We start from the raw sequence: 13656 nt of genomic DNA on the forward strand, positions 1-13656 counted from the left end.
TCAGTGACCATTTCCTGACTAGGGCGCCCCCTAGAGTCCAGCCAGCATAAAACATCTGTAAAAGAATTAAAGAAAAAAAATTTGCCCTTGTCGACCACTCTGAGTTTTGCTGGGTACATCATATGGTAAGCCATGTGTAAGTCCCGGAGCCTCTTCTTGACATGCAGAAAACTCTCTGTTTGTGCATAGCTGCAGAGAAGTCAGGATAAATAGAAATACGATTCCCATTAAATTGCAGGTCTCCTATAGTGCGGGCTGCACAGAGGATATTTTCACGATCTCTGAAGTGCAGAATACGTGCTATCATCGGGCGTGGGTGGGACCCAGGAGGGGGGGGTTTCGATGGCACCCTGTGAGCCCTTTCTATGGCAAATAAGCGCGAGAACGTAGTGTCCGCCATATTATCTTTAAGCCACAGCTCAAGAAAATCTTCAGGCTGCTTGCCTTCTGCTTTCTCAGGGAAGCCTACCAAACGGATGTTGTTCCTCCTTTGGCGGTCCTCCATGTCCCCAAGCTTATCAGTATGAGCTATCACCTCACAGTGTACATTTTGCAATTTATTTTCCAAGGGACGCACCACATCCTCCAAATCACTAATCCTCTGCTCAGCTTCAACCGCTCTCTCTCCGATAGTCTGCACATCATGTTTGAGGAATGATATTTCAATCCGTATGCCATCAATATGCTCAGTCAGTGTGGCTTGGCAAGTGCAGATGGCCTCCATAATCTGCTTCAGGGAGGGCTCCCCCTCTCCCATGCCAGGCTCCGCTTCCCCCACCCCCCCTTAGTTCTGGGGGGTAACTGGCTTACCTTGCCATCGGGAAGAGGGGGCCAGTCAGCGCCATCGTGCTGTGCAGAGCTAGGGCCCTGATCGTCCGCCGCATGGCCGCCGCCATCTTGGGATCCCCAGGCAAATGTTCTGTGGGCGATTCCATGGGTGCCCGGCCGTATTTAACCATGCCTTTGTGATCGGCACGGTCTCGGGAGCCAGGGGGTGCCGTTGCTGCTGAGAATCTGCGCCTCTGAAGCCCAGGATGTCTGAAGGATTTTCTGTCCTGCAAGGAGCTCCGGTTCAGAGCTGCTCACATGTCGGCTGCTGGCTCCGCCCCGATACTGTATATTAACTGAATTTTATGTGTGGCCCTTTGGTGATGTCGGGGGCTGCACCTGAGGCTCTCCATATTAAGAAAGTTTACCCGCACTGAGATACGCTTTCTGTTCCCATGAATCACTATAATCTAGTTGCCGCCAGAATGGTAGACTTTAACAGTGTACACTTACTCCAACCTTTTAATACATTTTTGGTTCTATGTCTGCCTTTTCTAAGGTGGGCATATCAGGATCGGATTCAGGTAGAGATGGTGGCGTTGGGAAAGGACCCTGGCATTTTTAAACCACGGAAAGTGAGGGCCCAATTAAAGCTGTTAGTTGTCCAAGAAATTGTGAGATAGTTGCAGAAACGTCTGCTTTAGTCAGGTAGACGTTTCTGAGATAGAGCTAGAATCAGATGCAAAGACCATTGTTAAAAAATGGGTTTTGCTCTGGTGCAGGGGAAGCAATGTAATTCTGCAGCTGAGTATTTTGTAGGCCTTTAAAAAAGAAAATGTTTGCAGGAGCTTTTGCTGTGGCCTCCTTTCACCTGGTTTCTGCCATAAGTACACATAAAAGGTATTCCCCTACAGGGTACTCATAGAAAAGTATGTGGAATATAGGGTAAGTTTGTCCGAGAAGGAGTACACAACTACCCAAGTGAACACCATCATGTATCAAAGTCCTTGTGGTGAAAAGACGGAGGATGCAACTCGGTACCTTATAAAGGGGTTTAGGTGGAAGTGTCTGTGAAATGTGAGACCTTTGGTGTGATGCAACACCTGGTCATCCACCTGATGCCAAGCTCTGAAGGGCTGTTAGTGCCAAGTTTGCCAGGTTTACACTGTAAAGTAAATATATTTCAAACACAGCAATGGTCAGAGTGAGGGAGACCCTGTATTACAAGTCCACTTTGTTGGTCTCTACATAGGGTCCAGTCTTCAGCCATCACTTTGCGCATACCCCTGAAGGTGTCTTCAAGGTCTGGGTTCCATAGGAATGGACCTGGACTTGTATAGTACCCTACGGCTAACTACACACGTTGCACCAAGTGCCAAGGTGAGCGCCCATACAGGATCCAGTGTCCGAAGCAACATTACTGGCTATGCCCACAGCATGGGGTCCAGGTACAGTTTCCAAGGTTTTATCAAGGTTACACCAATCTGGATGCACTGCTACTATAGTTGTATTAGTAGACCATGAAGCCCATTCAAGAGTCAAATTCGTTAATCAAAAAATTCAATAAAAATGTAAGTATTTAAAATGTAACAAAAGGCAAAACTTGTTTTAGTTTTGGATAGAGTGGAGAGGGATTAGAACACCTGTCTGTTTTTAACGGTGTCTGAGCCCTCCTTAAGGAGATTTGCCATCTCTATTTGTCCTGTTTACCACTGTCATCAAAAATGAAAGTAAAATAAAATCCCAAATTTTGGGCTGACATCAGAACACTCCTAGAGGGGAGATCTTCCAATGGAAATTGTATTTCTGGTGATCCTGGATCCTTGATTCCCTTATTTTGGAGGGATTGCCTCTAACTTCCTGTTTTGGTTATAGGACAGGAAGTGAAGGGTTATAACCCCCCTTTACTACATCCAAAATGAAGAAAAAAAAATAAAGTTTTCCTTATGTTACACTTTTAAGCCAAGTGATTTCTCTGTAGGAGAGAAATGGTCCATCACCTTAGGACACTAGTAAAAAGCTGAGAACACTCAGAGTGGGTTAGGGTTATACTCAGCCTGTGTCTGGTACTGTAGAATAAGATTTAAGCAGTTACCACCCAACAAGACCACTCATAGGTGTCAACTAAAAGGCCAGATCCGCTTCAGGCAAAGCAACCTGCTGATAAGGTGGGTGTCTCAAAGTCCAGCTTTCAAAAGGAAAGCTCTGTTGTTGCATTGGGCTTTATCCAGAGTTTGACAAAAAGCTTACACACTATAGAAATAGTTATAACCAGGATATATTTCTTAAATCTGAAAGAATGTCTAATTTTTGTTTTCTGTCACTGAAACTCACCCACATTCTGCTGAGTAATGGAGTGCGACCAGCCATTGTACCCAAACATCTCATTCGCCAAGCTGATTACTCTGTGCCCTTCAATATAACAGACCTTACAAGAGAAAAAAATACACTGATAATGCATCCTCGTGTTCATTGAGCACAACTGAAAAAAAAAAAAAAAAAATGATTTTCGCAAAACATACATTCCAAGTGAAGCTATTGTTTAAGTTTCTGCAACATCCTCCTCTTTACTGCTTAGATCCTTACCTTGTCATTACACACAAAGACAAATCAAATCCATTTTAAACCCCTCCTTTCATGTGCAATATGCCCCACATTAGGTGGTTTGTTCACATGGCAGAACCCAACTGATCTTCCCTAGTCACCTTCCATTACACAGCAATATTTTGCAATTGAAGGCGCAAATGTATACTGCGATACCCTTAAACACCACAAGGCTGTAAGTTAAAAGGGAAGCTAAGCTGTCATCACAGAAAGAAAGCTGTCAATAGTAGTTGTCTAGATGTCATACGGACCCTGTTATCAGGGCCGGTGCTACCACTAGGCAAACTAGGAAGCCGCCTAGGGCGCCCGGCCACTGGTGTTCCTACTCTATTCTCTCTTTAGCAAGCAACTAAGTCTCAGCATCAGCAGGCAGCGCCCGCTCGGTTTGCACATAGTGTCAGAGGTGCAGTGGTGGTGGAGGACTGTGTCTGTCCCGATTCCCAAATGAATGGAAGCAAGCAAACATTCATTGATGGGCGCTGGTGAGGCTGCATTTGATGGGCGCTGGTGAGGCTGCATTTGATGGGCGCTGGTGAGGCTGCATTTGATGGGCGCTGGTGAGGCTGCATTTGATGGGCGCTGGTGAGGCTGCATTTGATGGGCGCTGGTGAGGCTGCATTTGATGGGCGCTGGTGAGGCTTCATTGATGGGCTCTGGTGAGGCTGCATTTGATGGATGCCGGTGGGCTGCATTTAAAGAGCATTTCATTGAAAAGGTGGGGTTTACGTGGGCAGGGAAAAGGGGGTGGAGTCAGGGGTGAAGCCGGGGGGGGGGGGGGGGGGGCAGCAAAAATCCTTGTACCAGCCCTGCCTGTTATAGTAATAACTTCTGACTTACTCACATGGAAAAGGCATGCAGATAAGGATTGCTAACTGCTCTCTGACACTCCTGATCTAGATACTTGTTAAAGGTCAGTGGCTTTTTTTTTTTTTTTAACTCAGAAGATCAGAATAAAACACTGGCAACTGGCATTTTCAGGTGGTCAACAATGGCAGGCTCCAACTGATTAACTTTATAATATGCAAATCAACCTTCCCCACCCCCAGCAAACCTGACAAAAATAATAATTAGTCATGAGTCATGGCTACTGTCAGGGAGATTATGTAATGGAATTGAAGAGAAATTAAATATCTCAGCATTTCAGGTAATCTTTCCCTCGCAGGAAGTTCTTTATGAACTTTTTTTTTTTTGCCATGGAACATACATATTATACAGCACTATAGTTTAATCTGCTTAAAGTTTGCCTTCCCTAGTAAATACATTTTTACAAAAATCTTTAACTTTTTATTTTTTTTACTTTTTTAATTCATCACCCAGCTTAAAGCGGGGGTTCACCCTATCGACAGGAAAAAAAAAAAATTTTTTTCTTTTACCTTTAAATCAGGCACTGTAGCGCGAGCTACAGTATGCCTGTCCCGAATTTTTTCCCCCCATACTCACCTTGTAGTCGTCCATCGAAGATACCGGGGAATGGGCGTGCCTCTGGAGACGGAGGATGATTGACGGCCGGCTCTGGCGCGTCACGCTTCTCCGGAAATAGCCGAAATAGGCTTGGTCTTCACGACGCGTGCGCATAGCCTGTGCGCACGCGCCGTGAAGAGCCGAGACCTACTCCGGCTGTCTTCGGGGAGAGTGACGTGCCAGGGCCGGCCGTCAATCATCCTCCCTCTCCATAGGCACGCCCATTCCCCGCGGGAGCCGAAATCTACGATGGACGACTACGAGGTGAGTACGGGGTTAAAAAAATCGGGACAGGCATACTGTAGCTCGCGCTACAATGCCTGTCTCGATGGTAACATCATGTGGGTCAGGGTGAACTACCGCTTTAATGTGCTTCTCTATGCAATTAATGTAGATCATGGCTGGTGGGAGGGGCTCAGTACTCCTCCCAAGAGATCTCAGCCTTCATGCAAGCATTAGGCTGGCTCCTGGGAGAAGTCATGTAAATATTAACCACTTCCGGACCGCCGCATGTACATTTACGTCGGCAGAATGGCACAGACAGGCACATCCACTTACCTGTACGTGCCTGCCTAGACGTGGGTCGGGGGTCCGATCGCAACCCCCCGGTACATGCGGTGGTTCCGTAGGCTTCAGGAGCGATCCGGGATGAGGGGGCAGCTATTCGTTTTCAGCCATTCGTTTTCAGCCACCCCCTCGCGATCGCTCTGAGCCAATGCGCGCACTTCCCCCGCCTCTTCCTGTGCTAAGTGTAAACACAGGAAGAGGGAAGTGATGTGATCTCTCCTTGTGGCGGTCTTTTCGACCGCCGCTGAGGAGAGAAGACATCACACAGTAAGTTGCACCTAACAGTACACTGACACAGGTACACATAGGCACACTTAACCCCCCCCAGTCACCGCCGATCACCCCCCCCAGTCCCCTGTCACAGTGTCACTGAATGCAGTGATCATTTATTTTCTGATTACTGCATTTAGTGTCAGTGTGACAGAAAAAAGTGTTAGGGCAGTTAGTCTTAGGCCCCTTTAGGTCCAGGGTCCAGGGTAGCCCCCTACCCCCCCCTAATAAAGATTTAACCCTTTGATCACCGCCCTAGTTAACCCTTTCACCCCCTATTGCCAGTGTCACTAAGCGATCGGTTTTCTGATCGCTGTATTAGTGTCACTGTTGCCGCTAGGTAGCTAGTTTTTTTTGAGGTTCGCCGCCAAATTCTATAGCGTTAGGTACCCCCATAAATAAAGGTTTTAACCCCTGATTGCCCCTAGAGTTAACCCTTTCACCAGTGATCACCGTATAAGTGTCACTGGTGACGCAGGTTAGCCAATTAGTTATTTAGTTATTTTAGGTTCGCCGCCAGGTTTTTAGAAAGCGTCAGGTACCCCCATATATTACCTAATAAAGGTTTTAACCCCCTGATTACCCCTTAGTTAACCCTTTCACCAGTGATCACCGTATAAGTGTTACGGTTGACGCTGGTTAGTTAGTTTGCTGTTTATAGCATCAGGGCACCCGCAGTATATAACCCAATAAAGGTTTAACCCCCTGATCGCCTGGCGGGTGATATAAATAAAATGTTAGCGTCAGTCAGAGTCTGCATCGCCCCAGGCAGCGTTAGGTTAGTGCCAGTAACGCTTACACCCACTCGCAAAGCATACACCCCCCTTAGTGGTATAGTATCTGAACGGATCGATACCTGATCTGATCAGATCTATACTAGCGTACCCAGCAGTTTAGGGTACCCAAAAACGCATTGTTAGTGGAATCAGCCCAGATACCCGCTAGCACCTGCGTTTTGCCGCCCAGCCCAGCCCAACCCACCCAAATGCAGTATCGATCGATCACTGTCACTTCAAAAACACAGCACACATAACTGAGACAGGCCTGATCCCTGTGATCGCCAACAGTTTTTTTCGAAGCGTTTTCTACATTTTCCTTTCTATAGTCCGGTGCTTTTTTTACCTGTGAATCATCACCGGTGTACCACTAAATTTAGAGCCCAAAATGGCAAAGCGAATGTACACTGGTGAAGAGGCTTTTAGGATCCTGAGCATGACAGATAGTGAAGAGGAGGTCACGTATCTGTCAGATTCGGGCTCAGAATACGATCCTATTTACGACAGCAGCTCCATGTCAGATAGCTCTGACGACGGAGTTGTGGTCCCTGCTAAGGCCAGGCGTACCCGACCCCGTTCTGATGTTGTTGAGCAGCAAGAACCGCAGGACACTTGTATGGAGCAGAGAGCCAGTACTAGCGCCGCTATTCCTTCTGGTGGATTGGCAAGCACCAGCAGCCTAGTACACCCTGGTCGTTCATCCAGCACTGCAGTATCACGTGGTGACGTGGCGAGTCCCATAAGTGCAGTTCAAGCTGGCGAGGTGGCAAGCACAAGTAGTGTCCCACTGCCACCAAGAAGAAGACAAAGACAGGCCCGTCGTGCCCATAGTGTCCTTCCTGCAGAATTCGCCTATGCTGATTGGGTACCCACCACTTCTGCAGAACCCGTACTTCCCCCATTCACTGGCCAACCCGGTATTCAGGTGGATACAACGAATTTTATGCCACTGATTTTTATTCGCTGTATTTCACGGAAGATCTCTATAGATCTATTGTGGACCAGAGTAATTTACATGCTGGTACCTACATTGCCGCTAATCCCCAGACCCTCCTTGCCAAAGAATGGAAACCTCTTGAGGTTTCCAAATTTAAGACCTTTCTGGGCCTTACCCTCAACATGGGCATACACCAATTTCCGGAGTTGCGGATGTATTGGTCCACACATCCAATTGACCATATGCCCATATTCTCTGCTCACATGGCCAGGAAACGATACGAGGCGATCCTGCGGTTCCTGCATTTCAGTGACAATGCCCTTTGTCATCCACATGGAGACCCTGAATTTGACCGGCTCTACAAAATTCGGCCCCTCGTAAACCATTTCAACGAACGTTTTGCAGCCTTGTTTAATCCCCAGCAAGTTGTCTGCGTTGATGAGTCCCTAATTAAATTTTCTGGCCGCTTGTCTTTCGAGCAGTATCTTCCCAGCAGGCGTGCCAGATACGGGGTCAAGCTCTATAAGCTCTGTGACAGGGCAACAGGCTACACCTGGAGCTTTAGGGTTTACGAGGGCAAAGATAGTGAGGTAGAGCCGGAAGGATGCCCAGATTACATGGGGAGCGCTGGCAAGATCGTTTGGGACTTGGTGTCACCCTTATTCGGAAAGGGGTACCACTTGTATGTGGACAATTATTACAGCAGAGTGCCACTTTTTAGTCACTTGTTTGATCGTCAGATTGGAGCATGTGGCACCGTGCGACCTAATCGCCGGGGCTTTCCCCAGAGGCTTGTAGATTCTCATCTAAGGCTGGGGGCGAGAGCCTGTTGCAGATGTAATAATTTGCTCGTTGTGAAGTGGCGGGACAATAAGAATGTTTTCCTTCTTACCACCCTTCACGCAGACACGACAGTACAAATACGTACGGCGACTGGTGTTGTGGAGAAACCCCTCTGTGTCCACAAATATAACCAAAATATGGGAGGGGTGGACCTCAACGACCAGTTGATGGCGCCGTATCATATTTCCCGTAAGACAAGACGCTGGTACAAAAAAGTGTCTCTACATTTATTTCAATTGACTCTACTGAATGCTTTTGTCTTATACAAAGCTTCAGGACGGAATGGATCCTTCCTTCAATTCCAGAAGGATATCATCACAAAACTCCTGTATCCAGGCGGTTCTGTACCTCACCATCCCCTACCAAATGCAGTAAGCCGACTGCATGAGAGGCATTTTTCATATGCCCTCGAGAGTACCCCTACCCAACGAGCCCCCCAAAGAAGATGTCGTGTCTGTAGCAAGCGAGGATTTAGGCGTGACACCCGTTATTTTTGTCCCCAATGTCCTGCCGATCCTGGTCTTTGTATTGGTGAATGTTTTGAACGCTTCCACACACAAGTTAATTATTAGTGTAGGGTAAAGCATTTCACAGGCTAGGCACACTTACACAGGGTCTCCCAAGATGCCATCGCATTTTGAGAGACCCAGACCTGGAACCGAAAAGTTGAACAGTTACAGTTACAAAAAGAAGTAAAAAAAAACACAAAAAAAAAAAAAAAAAATAGTTGTTGTTTTATTGTTCTCTCCCTCTCTATTCTCTCTCTATTGTTCTGCTTTTTTTTACTGTATTCTATACTGCAAAGTTTTATTGTTATGTTTTTTCATGCTTGCTTTTCAGGTATGTAATTTACTTTACTGTTTTCAGGTACGCCATTCAGCTGTTGCGCGGACTTATTTATCTTGACAGCAACAGCGTTTGCTCCCACGATATATAAAGCCGTGACTCCAGTGCTGTAGGAGGTGATTTCACCACCACAGTTAAAAAAAGAGCATATATGCCGAAGCATGGGGGCATTAGGGGCGGAGGAGCAATTTTGCTCCTAATGCCGCGTACATACGGTTCACATTCCTACGGAGGCTTTCCCGTGGAAAAGTCTGACCATGTGTACAAGGCATAGAAAAGTCTGACCATGTGTTCACGGCATAGAAAAGTCCGACCGTGTGTACGCGGCATAACTTTTTTGCGGGACGATGCCCCCATGCTTCGGCATTATATATATATATATATATATATATATATATATATATATATATATATATATATATATATTTTAGGAACAGGTTGCGTTAAAAAATGTTTTATTTTTTACTATTTTTTTTATTGGTATTTGCTTTGCAGGTATGTGGTAAAAAGTTGTCACTAAATGATATATTGCTCACACATGCCACGGTTATATGTGGAATTGCACCCCAAAATACATTCTGCTGCTTCTCCTGAGTACGGGGATACCACATATGGGGGACTTTTTGGGAGCCTAGCCGCGTATGGGACCCCAAAAACCAATCACCGCCTTCAGGCTTTCTAAGGGTGTAAATTTTTGATTTCACTCCTCACTACCTATCACAGTTTCGAAGGCCATAAAATGCCAAAATAGCACAAGAAAAAACCAAATGACCCCATTTTGGAAAGTAGACACCCCAAGGAAATTGATGAGAGGCATGTTGAGTCCATTGAATTTTTTTTTTTTTGTCCAAAGTGATTGAATAATGAGAAAAAAAAAAAAAATCAAAAACTTGTCACTAAATGATATATTGCTCACACATGGCATGGTTATATGTGGAGTTGCACCCTAAAATACATTCTGCTGCTTCTCCCGAGTACAGGGATACCACATGTTTGGTACTTTTTGGAAGCCTAGCCGCGTACGGGACCCCGAAAACCAAGCACCGCCTTCAGCATTTCTAAGGGCGCAAATTTTTGATTTCACTCCTCACTACCCATCACAGTTTCGAAGGCCATAAAATGCCAAAATAGCACAAAACCCCCCCAAATGACCCCATTTTTGGAAAGTAGACACCCCAAGCTATTTGCTGAGAGGCATGTTGAGTCCATGGAATATTTAATTTTTTTGCCCCAAGTGATTGAATAATGAGCAAAAAAAAATGTACAAAACATTGTCACTAAATGATATATTTCTCACACATGCCATGGTTATATGTGAAATTGCACCTTAAAATACATTCTGCTGCTTCTCCTGAGTACGGGGATACCACATGTGTGGGACTTTTTAGGAGCCTAGCCGCGTATGAGACCCCGAAAACCAATCACCACCTTCAAGATTTCTAAGGACATCAATTTTTGATTTCACTCACACAAATCTTGAAGGCAGTGCTTGTTTTTCGGGGCCCCGTACGCCGCTAGGCTCCCAAAAAGTCCCGCACATGTGGTATCCCCGTAACTCAGGAGAAGCAGCAGAATGTATTTTGGGGTGTAATTCCACATATGCCCATGGCATGTGTGAGAAATATATCATTTAGTGACAACGTTTCGTAATTATTTATTTTTGGTCATTATTCAATGACTTGGGGCAAAAAAATTAAATATTCCATGGACTCAACATGCCTCTCAGCAAATAGCTTGGGGTGTCTTCTTTCCAAAATGGGGTCATTTGGGGGGGTTGTGTGCCATCTTGGCATTTCATGGCCTTCAAAACTGTGATAGGTAGTGAGGAGTGAAATCAAAAATGTATGCCCTTTGAAATCTTGAAGGCGTGCTTGGTTTTCGGGGCCCCGTACGCGGCTAGGCTCCCAAAAAGTCCCACACATCCCCGTACTCAGGAGAAGCAGCAGAATGTATTTTGGGGTGTAATTCCACATATAACCATGGCATGTGTGAGCAATATATAATTTAGTGACAACTTTGTGCAAAAAAAAAAATCAGTTTGTCATATTACCGCAACTTGTGTCAAAATATAAAATATTACATGGACTCGACATGCCTCTCAGCAAATAGCTTGGGGTGTCTACTTTCCAAAATGGGGTCATTTGGGGGGGTTTGGTGCTATTTTGGCATTTTATGGCCTTCGAAACTGTGATAGGTAGTGAGGAGTGAAATCAAAAATTTGCGCCCTTAGAAATGCTGAAGGCGGTGCTTGGTTTTTGGGGCCCCATACGTGGCTAGGCTCCCAAAAAGTCCCAAACATGTGGTATCCCCGTACTCAGGAGAAGCAGCAGAATGTATTTTGGGGTGCAATTCCACATATAACCATGGCATGTGTGAGCAATAAATCATTTAGTGACAACTTTTTGTAAAAAAAAAAAAAATTATTTATTTATTTTTGTCATTATTTAATCACTTGGGACCAAAAAAAAAAATATTCAATGGACTCAACATGCCTCTCAGCAGTTTCCTTGGGGTGTCTACTTTCCAAAATGGGGTCATTTGGGGGGGTTTTGTACTGCCCTGCCATTTTAGCACCTCAAGAAATGAGATAGGCAGTCATAAAATAAAAGCTGAATTCCAGAAAATGAACCCTAGTTTGTAGACGCTATAACTTTTGCGAAAACCAATAAATATACGCTTATTGCAATTTTTCTTACTAAAGACATGTGGCTGAATACATTTTGGCCTAAATGTTTGACTAAAATTTAGTTTATTCGATATTTTTTACTTTTTGTTATAAGAAAAATATTTTTTTCAAAATTTTCGGTCTTTTTCCGTTTATATCACAAAAATCGCAGAGGCAATCAAATACCATCAAAAGAAAGCTCTATTTGTAGGAAGAAAAGGACGCAAATTTCGTTTCGGTACAACATTGCATGACCGCGCAATTACCAGTTAAAGCAGCGCAGTGCCAAATTGTAAAAACACCTTGGGTCTTTTAGCAGCATATTGGTCCGGTCCTTAAGTGGTTAAAATGCCTTGAGGGAATAAATGACGCAAAAGCCTGTATTCCACTAATGGGGAAGCAGGCCCAGCCTCCCTCTAAATCTGGGTTGATAAGGTAGATGACATCATGACTATGGGAGATCTCCCTTCCACACTGCACAACTCAAAGAAGAACTTAAGATGGACATGGAGACCCTGACACTATTTCACCAATACAAATGGATATTTAAGCATCATGTTTTAAAATCACACCTCTTAACCAATACCCTGTTTGCCCATAAGCTGCCTACCCTCAGACACCTTTTTTTGTCCAAGTCACAACCTTCCCCTCCCTCTTTTTTTTAACCCTCCCCCCAGGGAGAGTAGCAACCCCATTTGCCTGATGTAAATCTTACTTTACTTACTGACACCCCAGTCTTTTCTCTTTCCCCTCCAACACCCAATCTGACTTCTACCATTCTCTCCTTCACCTACACTTGGTTTCTAGTAAAAACCTCAGTTTAAATGCCAAGTTATATACCCCACAACATGTATACGATTAATGGCTATTTAACCTCTTCCACTTACAAAGTAATTCTGGATATAGGCATATCCACAAAGTTGTTTATTTCCATCTTCCCTCTCCCCCCATTTGACCTCTCATAAGTCTTTGGAAAACTGTGTATGACTACAAAGGACATATGCTGTTCTGTTCTAATGTTTATGTTTCCAATTAGGACTTCCAACATAACACTGATAGGAGTATCTGACGTTGATGGTATAAATGTCAGTCTTGTATTGTGAATGAGCATAAGGTACACAGTACCCCTACACGTTCACCCCCCAAAAAAAAAAAATATAGTGTAAAATAAAACATGAGTCCGTTTTTGACACGTCCTTTATGAAAACTGACTAATGTCCCCCATGGTAGCTCCAACGTCAATCATGATGTCTTCCGTCGCGCTGAAAAACAAAAACGCTCCTCCAACGCTGGCTCCTGCCATTCTGTCAGCTTTGGTGTCTTTAAGTTTTTATATAAGAGAGAAACTTAAAGACACCCCAATTACTGCACCTGGGGTCTTGTCCTTGTTTCCCCCTGGCCATTTTTGGGCGGTTTATCTTTGCCTCAACCCCGTGCAAGACTAAATGTCTCCGTGCCTCCCTCTCCTCCCCGATGCTGGGCCCACTAATTGAGTTGACAAGTAGTAAGGCATATATTTATTTAAAAACATTTTTTTTAGATTATATCTTTTTTTTTTTCAGATGAATTGCTGCATCAAACTCCTGATGAGTGGACCCTAGTGAGATCCACGAAACGCATGGCTACAACACATTTACGGACCAATTGTGCAATTGTTGTGATATATTTATTAAATATTTCTATACATATGGTGTCTCATTATATATGGATCTTTTTTCTGCCTTGTTTATATGATTTTATGCATATTTATATATATATTATATATATTAATTACATGTTAAACGTGTTTTTGTATACCATGATTATATAATAAAGTATCGATTGTATCCTAGCTCTGCCTAGTCTGTGACCCACCTCATTCAAAGTCCCATGACCACTCTTTTTTTAGCTGGATTCAGAAAGCTTTACGCCGGCGTATC

The 13656-nt window shown here is 44.5% G+C and overlaps 1 protein-coding gene across 5 annotated transcripts in view; it reads right to left on the reverse strand.

Annotated features, from left to right (window-relative positions):
- Nucleotides 1-13656, reverse strand: part of RAD52 (RAD52 homolog, DNA repair protein) — a 288876-nt gene that overhangs the window by 216990 nt on the left and 58230 nt on the right. For all 5 annotated transcript variants that reach the window (XR_005748027.1, XM_040345286.1, XM_040345284.1 and 2 more), the window contains exon 4: nucleotides 3103-3196. Coding sequence is in view for 4 of the 5 variants with exons in the window: in XM_040345286.1 (XP_040201220.1) it covers nucleotides 3103-3196 (94 nt within the window). In the remaining variant the exon portion in view is untranslated. The remainder of the gene's footprint in view (nucleotides 1-3102; nucleotides 3197-13656) is intronic.

The sequence above is a fragment of the Rana temporaria genome, chromosome 3 (genome assembly GCF_905171775.1).
Source record: "Rana temporaria chromosome 3, aRanTem1.1, whole genome shotgun sequence".
Lineage (NCBI taxonomy): Eukaryota > Metazoa > Chordata > Amphibia > Anura > Ranidae > Rana > Rana temporaria.